Here is a 7,500-nt window from a genome sequence, read left to right as displayed (position 1 = left end):
TGGAAGCAGCAACACCAGCAGAAGTGCTGCAGCTGTACGAGTTTAAGGATTTGCTGCTGCTGCAGCAGCAGTAGGCTCTCATTTGCTGCAGCAGCAGCAGCAGTAGGCTATCGTTTGCTGCTGCAGCAGCAGTAGGCTATCGTTTGCTGCAGCAGCAGCAGTAGGCTATCGTTTGCTGCTGCAGCAGCAGTAGGCTGCCGGGGTGTACGTACACCTCAGGTGTCAGCCCTCTTTACTTCATTTGCTTTCTTTTATTTTCTTATTCTTATTCTTTTTCTTTTGCTTTATTTTCATCTTTTCTAGTTTTTTACTTTTTTATTTCACTTCATGAAACTCTCTTTCATTTCTTTTGCTTTTTCTCTGCTGGGGTGTACGTACACCGCTGGCTCGCCGCTTTCAGGTGTATCCGCAGCTCTTTAACTTTTTCTTTTTTCTGTTTATTCTTTTTCACAAAAACAGCTTTTTCATTATTAGTTATTTAGTTCCAAAGAAACATATTTATAGAGGCTCTTTACTTGCAGAAAGTTCGAGGTTTTGTCTTTTTGCATTTAAATTAATTTCATTATTTATAATGCAAATAAAAGAAACCATGCATGCATTCCCACTGGCCTTTATCCTCGAAAAGCCAAACTATATTATCTTTATTTTGCTTTTTGTGAATTCAATTTAACTTTTTTGATTCAATTTAATTAATTAGGAGCTTTGGCACATCTTAAGAATTCCTTTTGCGCCTTCTGCAGCGAGGTTGGCGAAATAAATGAAAGTTTTTGGCAGTTTATTATTATTCATTTAAGTTGTTTTTCATTTACATATTTAAGTTTTTTCTTTTACATGAGAAACTTCTTCTTTAATGCCTTTTCAAATCTGGCGCCAGAAAGTGCGCTAGAAGATGAGGTGTATGTACACCCCAAACATGCATGCATGCATGCATGTGAGGTGTATGTACACCCCAAACATGCATGCATGCATGCATGCATGCGGCGTCGCGGGGTGTATGCACACCAGCGAGCGGGGCAAACTGATTCATTTTGAACGGAGTTAAACTTTTAAATGTTTTTATTTCTCAAATAAACAAAATATAAATGTTATTTAAAAGCCTAAATGCACTGGTTGGATGCAAAACGAGAATTTCTACTTTCACCTGCACTCGTAAATGCATGCATGTTGCCATGCGTACATTCAGGGAAATGATTATTTTATTTTTAGAAGTAAATAAAAGATAAATGCTTAGTTTATTTCTAATTGCACATAAATGAATTAGTCAAATGTTTGTTTTGTCCCCAATTACAAAAAAAGAATTTAGATAAATACTTAATGGATAATTACAAACAAAAGTATTTTGATAAATGCTTAATGAATTTCCGATTGCAAATTAGAGATTGAAATAAATGTTTTTCTGCTTTCTAATTTCAAACAAACGACCTAGATAAATGCCATTCCTACTTTCAATTCCAGGAAAAAGACTCAGATAAATGTTTATTGGATTATACTTTAATTAAATGCACTTTTTAAATGCACTTTTCAAACACACATACATAGATATATATGTGTAGCAGAAACAAAAGCTGCATGCAAAGTCGCATGCAAAGTCGCATGCAAAGTTGCATGCAAAGTTGCATGCAAAGATGCATGCAAAGATGCATGCAAAGATGCATGCAAAGGTGCAATTTAAAAAGGTTTCATTTTTGTTTTCCATTCAAGTATTCTTTTTATTTGCGAAATGCATGCCTATGGAAAACCTCAAATGTTTTGTTTATTTTTCAAATTGTTTTTTTAATCTAAAAACTTTCGAAACCTTCAAATCACTTTTTGCAAAAGAGCACAAAAGCGAGTTCGGGTGTACGCACACCTCCAGCTGTCTAGACACCCCGGCAGCCAAACAAAACAAAAGAGCAAAAGAATAAAATAATTAAATTCAATCAAACAGGAAAACCTAAATCAAAACATTAAAATAATCAAATTTAACCAAAAAGAGATAAATCTAATGAGCTTCAAACCCACTGAGAACAAATCTCTACCCAGAAGGGCCCCAAGGGGCCCCCCTATAAGGTCCCTGGGTGTATTCTTTATGGGGCCCCCTATGGGGCTCTCTTATGGGGCCCCCTTATGGAGCCCCCTTTTGGGGCCCCTCTATGGGGCCCCCTTTTGGGGCCCCTCTATGGGGCCCCCTTGCGGGGCTCTTCTATGGGGCCCCCTTCTGGGGCCCCCTGGGGGGGCCCCACAGCAAAGGGGGCCCCTAGAGCCTGCAGAGCCCCCCTGTGCCCCGTGGGAACTCAATTATGGGCAATTAAAAGGCTGCAAGGGGCCTCCAGGGGCCCCCAGGGGGGCCCCAAGGGGGCCTAGGAGGGGCCCCCTCTACCCTCTAGGGCCTGTGGGGCCCCGGGAGAACTTGCCCCTCAGAAAGCTCTGTAGCTTCTGGGGGCCCCCACTGTGGGGGCCCCCCTGGGGGCCTCGTTGCTGTTCGCAGGGGGGCCCCCAAGGGGCCCCCACAGTGGGTAAGAAGTTCTTATTACTGATATTGGAGGCCCCACGGGGCTTGGGGCTTGGCTGTTGCCTGGAATTGTTGGGAAAGTTAATTAAAATTAATTAAAAGTGCAAAAGTAATTGAAAAAAGAAGTTTTAAATCAAAGAAATGGTGCGGCGATTGTTTTGCATGGACTTGCGCAGCAGAGGAGTTTCAGGCTGGGGTGTACATACACCGCAATTGAATCTACAGGACTTTCCGCTAATGTGCATTAAAATGAGTCATTTGATCTCAAATAGATTAAAATTCAATGAAATAATAATAATTATGATTTAAAAAAGGAAAAAGAATTCCTTTAAAGGCCCTAATCGCCGCCGAGCAGCAGCTGCTGCTCAGGGGGCCCCCCGAGCTTGGGGGCCCTTGCAGCAGCTTCTCTCGGTTGGCCGCGCTGACTTTAGTCGAATTTGCAAATCTTTTTGCAAGTTTATTTATTTAAATTCTGAAAAAGGCAAAAAAGGAAATATAAACGACAGTTTTTGGGGTGTACATACACCCGAACTGCCGCGCCTGCAGATAGCCGCGGGCGATTTGCCGTCTCGGAGCGGCTGCCCGCGTGAAGTCCATTTGAGGCTCTTCCGGGGCTTCATTCCTAAACCCTAAACCCTAAACCCTAAACCCTAAACCCTAAACCCTCAACATGGACCCCACCCAGGCCCTGCCCTCCTCCCTCAGCCAGTTCCGGGATCGTCTTTTCTGGGATCGCTTTTTCAAAGACAGAAATTCAAAACCCTTCGAGTGGTATGGGACATATTCGGACTTTAGGGGGGCCCTGGGGGCCCTGGGCCTCCTGCAGGGTTCAGTTGCAGAGGGGGCCCCCGGGGGGCCCCCCGGGGGCCCCCCGGGGGGGCCCCCCGGGGGGCCCCCAGGGGGGCCCCCCGAGGACCCCCTAGTCCTCCATGTGGGCTGCGGCAATTCCACGCTAGCTAAGGAGCTCTATGATGACGGGTACGCGTTTTATCGAGGGTTTAGGGTTTAGGGTTTAGGGTTTACGGGGTAGGGCTTGCGGACGTTTCTCGCCGCCCTAGGGTTTAGGGTTTAGGGTCTAGGGTTTAGGGTTTAGGGTTTAGGGTTTGAGTGCTGTCTGCAGCTACACGCAAATAGTAAATGTGGATTTTTCTCCAATTGTCATTGAGGAGATGAAAGAGAAATACAAAAATATAAAAACCCTAAAATGGCTTTGTTTAGATATAAAGGGAAAGGGCCTCCAGGAGGCTTTTCTGGGCCAGGGGGCCCCTGGGGGCCCCCCTGGGGGGCCCCCCTCAGGGGCCCCCTCGGGGGCCCCCCCCGAGGGGCCCCAGGGGGGCCCCCCCTTTGACTTGGTACTAGAAAAAGGGTTTTTAGATGCTTATCTTTCTATAGATCATGAAGAGCCAGCAGCAGAGGAGAGGGGCCCCCAAGAAGTACCCAGTCGGGGGGCCCCCGGGGGCAGCAGCAGCTCTGAGGCCCCAGAGGGGCCCCCCAACGGGAGCCCCCAGGGGGGCCCCCAGGGGGGCCCCCAGGGGGGCCCCCAGGGGGGCCCCCAGGAGGGGGCCCAGGGGGCCCCCTATGACTATCGAAAGGCAGCAGCAGAATACTTCGAAGGCGTTTTGGATGTGCTGAAGGATGGGGGGTCTTTTGTCCTTATAACCCTTGCGCAAGATTATATTTTGAAGGAACTGGTAGGGTTTAGGGTTTAGGGTTTAGGGTTTAGGGTTTGGGGTTCGGGGTTGGGGGTTTGGAGTGGGGTGGGGGCAGGAGACTCCGTGCAGGGTTTAGGGTTTAGGGTTTAGGGTTTAGGTGTAGGGTTTGTGGGTCTCGCGGTCCAATGCATGCTAGCGTGTATGAAACGTTCCCAGCCCAGGGTTTAGGGTTTAGGGTTTAGGGTTTAGGGTTTAGGGTTTAGGGTTTGTGTTCAGGTTCGGTTTTTCTTAACTCGCCAAGTTCAAATAGACTTGGTCTTTTGCCCCTCAGCTGACAGCATATCTGAGGGGGGCCCCTCAAGTCAACTGCAGCCATTTCTAATTAGGGTTAAAAAGGGGGGCCCCCAGGGGGGCCCCCAGGGGGGCCCCCAGGGGGGCCCCCAGGGGGGCCCCCAGGGGGCCCCCCAGGGGGCCCCCCAAGGGGCCCCCCAGGGGGCCCCACAAGAAACAAACGGGCAGAAAGGGATCCGGGTGTACGTACACCTCAAAGACATAGTCACCGCTGCAAAGGATAAGGCAGAAGGGCCTAGGTTTCGCATTTTAGGGATTAGGGTTTAGGGTTTAGGGTTTAGGGTTTAGGGTTTAGGGTTTGTGGTCTGCGTGTGCTCCTGCAGACCGATGTGCACGCTGTCAAACGTACCTGGAAAAAAGGGCCCTGAGACGTTTCCTCTGTGGGAACTGACAAGTACTGCATTGGGGGTTTAGGGTTTAGGGTTTAGGGTTTAGGGTTTAGGGTTTTTGGGTTTAGGAGGCCGCAGAAAGAATTAGGGTTCAGAGCATTAGATGGCAGAATGACTGCTGAGCTAAAGCACAAACTACCAAGTCCAGTTTGCTAGTTTCACTTTATGTTTCAGGGTTTAGGGTTTAGGGTTTAGGGTTTAGGGTTTAGGGTTTTAGTGTTGCGTGTTGCATTTTGCGCGCGTTTTTGAGCTGAGCGGTTGGACTTTTTGCGTTTTGTTCGCTCGACGTGATTATTAGGGTTTAGGGTTTAGGGTTTAGGGTTTAGGGTTTAGAGGGTTTTAGTTGTTGCAGTAAATGGGAAAATGTTTCTGCTGCAGAGAGAGTTGCTGCAGCACGCCGCTGCTGCAGCCTCCAAACCCTCGGCCGCAGCCAAAACCCTCGGAGGGTTTCTGTGCAAGTTGGGGGTTTGGGACTTTTCTCAGTTTGCACTGTGGTGGTTTACGAAAACCTAAACCCTAATTCTTCCAAACCCTCAAAAATAAACAACAAAACCGCCGCCGTTTTAGTCCCTCCTGGCCAGGAACTCGCCTGGACCTTCGTCACAGAAGAGGGAAACCAGCAAGTGCGCCGAGGGTTTAGGGTTTAGGGTTTAGGGTTTGGGGTTTGGGGTTTAGGGTTTGGGGTTTGGGGTTTGGGGTTTAGGGTTTGGGGTTTTGGGGTGGGGATGAGGCAAGTTCGTCACACAGAAGCAAACAGCCAGAAAGTGTGCCTAGGGTTTAGCGTTTAGGGTTTAGGGTTTAGGGTTTAGGGTTTAGGGTTTAGGGTTTGCTTCAGGTGGCGGAGCAGCTGGACGTGGGGCGTTTGTTGGTGGTGACATTTCCGTTGGGGTTTGAGGAAAACGAAAAAGAAACAAAAAGGGAAAATGGAGAAATAAAAAACGAAAATAAAAAAGAAATTAAAAAAGAAATTAAAAACTATTTTAATGATTCTTTTGTTTCTTCTAATTGGACTCATTTAATTCAAGAAGCTCAAAAGACTCTCGGGCCTCTTCTCAGGGAATTCGCCTTGGACTCTGAGGTCAAATAATTTATTTTTATTTTTCATTTCTTTTTAATTTCTTTAATTTCTTTTCATCTTTTTCTACTTTTTGTTTCTTTGCATCTTGTGTTCTTTTATTTCTTTTTCATTTCTTTTTTATTCCCATTTTTTTCTTTCCTTTTTCTTTCTTTTTTATTTCTTTTTTGTTTCTTTTGTCTCTCTTTTGTTTGTTTTCCTTCTTTTGTCTCCTCTTTGTCTCTTCTCGTTGGCCTTTTTTGCCCCTTTTTATTTTCTTTTTTCTTTTATTTTCTTTCCTTTTTTGTCTCCCTTTTTTTTCTGTTTTCTTCCATCCTTTTTGTCACTTCTGGGGTGTTTTCTTTTTTAGCTCTTTTTTCCCTTTTCGTTTCATTTTTTTCTTTTTTTCTCCTCCTTTTTTGTTTCCTTTTTGTTCCTTTTTTCTCTCTTTTCATCTTCTTTTTTATTTCCCTTTTTGTCTTTTTTTGCCTCCCTTTAATTTCTTTTTGTCTCTTTTCTTTTCCCTTTCATTAATCTCCTTTTTTGTTTCTTTTTTGTTTTTTTTGTTTCTTTTATGTTTCTTTTATCCCTTTTTATTGATTCTTTTCTTTCTTTTTATTCTTTTTTCCCTTTCTATATCTTTTTAAATTCCTTTTAATTAATTTCACTTTTTTATTTTTTGCAACTTTTCCACTTTTCATTCTTTCTTTTTTAAAGCATAAAGTGGCAAATTTAATTTCTTTTTTTTAAATTTAAAATTCCGTCTTTTGCAAAAAGCAAAAACACCACATCCAACAAATCCCGAAGTCATTTTAATTCTTTTCCTTTCTTTAATTCTTTTTCTTTTTAATTCCTTTCCTTTTTAATTCTTTCCCCTTTTAATTCTTCTTCCTTTTGAATTCTTTTTATTTTTAATTCTTTTCTTCGAGTTCTTTCTCTTTTCCAGTTCTTTTTCTTTTCTAACTCTCTTTCTTTCACTTCACTTCCCTTCACTTCTTTTTCTTCCAATTCTTTTCTTTTTTTAATTCTTTTTTTTTATTTTCAGACTCCAATTCCCATCATGACCATGGGAGACCAAGTCCCTGTCAGGTCCATTTTACTTCGACAACATTCTTCTTTTTCTGGACAAATTCTCGTCAGAGATGTCCAGGACACAACCCTTTTAGGGGACTCGAGTTCTTCAGGGGGCCCCCCTGGGGGCCCCGCGGGCGCAGAAGGAATGGCAAGAGTGGTGTTGGGAAAAGAGATAAACATAAAAACCACCAAAAGCTCATGAGACAACTCATCTTCTCTTGCAACCCTAATGTGCTCCAGTCGGAACTCAAAGTCCGCATTTAGGGTTTAGGGTTTAGGGTTTAGGGTTTAGGGTTTTGGGCTTTGGGGGAAGGGTTTAGGGTCTAGGGTTTAGGGTTCGGGGGACACGTGCAGAGCGTGCGGCTTTGCAACCTCCCAGGGTCTAGTGTCTGGGAACTAGGGTTTGGGAACGGGGTTTAGGGTTTAGGGTTTAGGGTTTAGGGTTTAGGGTTTAGGGTTTAGGGTTTGTATGCAGTTGAGGGTACCCAA

General features: G+C 44.7%; 2 protein-coding genes across 2 annotated transcripts in view; both read left to right on the top strand.

Annotated features, from left to right (window-relative positions):
- Positions 1-74, top strand: part of ENH_00052850 (MmgE/PrpD family domain containing protein, putative) — a gene marked incomplete at both ends in the record, with an annotated part of 966 nt that extends 892 nt beyond the window's left edge. Inside the window, one exon of the mRNA XM_013583718.1 lies at positions 1-74. This exon is cut by the window's left edge and continues 141 nt beyond it. Coding sequence (XP_013439172.1) covers positions 1-74 — 74 coding nt within the window.
- Positions 75-3,161: 3,087 nt separating this feature from the next.
- ENH_00052840 (methyltransferase domain containing protein, putative) overlaps positions 3,162-7,500 on the top strand; it is a gene marked incomplete at both ends in the record, with an annotated part of 7,453 nt that continues 3,114 nt past the window's right edge. The window contains 8 exons of the mRNA XM_013583717.1: positions 3,162-3,469; positions 3,612-4,182; positions 4,420-4,676; positions 4,818-4,902; positions 5,465-5,506; positions 5,719-5,961; positions 6,983-7,165; positions 7,487-7,500. The exon at positions 7,487-7,500 is cut by the window's right edge and continues 83 nt beyond it. Coding sequence (XP_013439171.1) covers positions 3,162-3,469; positions 3,612-4,182; positions 4,420-4,676; positions 4,818-4,902; positions 5,465-5,506; positions 5,719-5,961; positions 6,983-7,165; positions 7,487-7,500 — 1,703 coding nt within the window. The remainder of the gene's footprint in view (positions 3,470-3,611; positions 4,183-4,419; positions 4,677-4,817; positions 4,903-5,464; positions 5,507-5,718; positions 5,962-6,982; positions 7,166-7,486) is intronic.

The sequence above is a fragment of the Eimeria necatrix genome, genomic scaffold, assembly GCF_000499385.1.
Source record: "Eimeria necatrix Houghton genomic scaffold, Enh_scaff422, whole genome shotgun sequence".
Classification (NCBI taxonomy): Eukaryota; Apicomplexa; class Conoidasida; order Eucoccidiorida; family Eimeriidae; genus Eimeria; species Eimeria necatrix.
The sequence above is the reverse complement of the archived record's forward strand: the minus strand, read 5'-3'. Positions and strand labels throughout refer to the sequence as shown.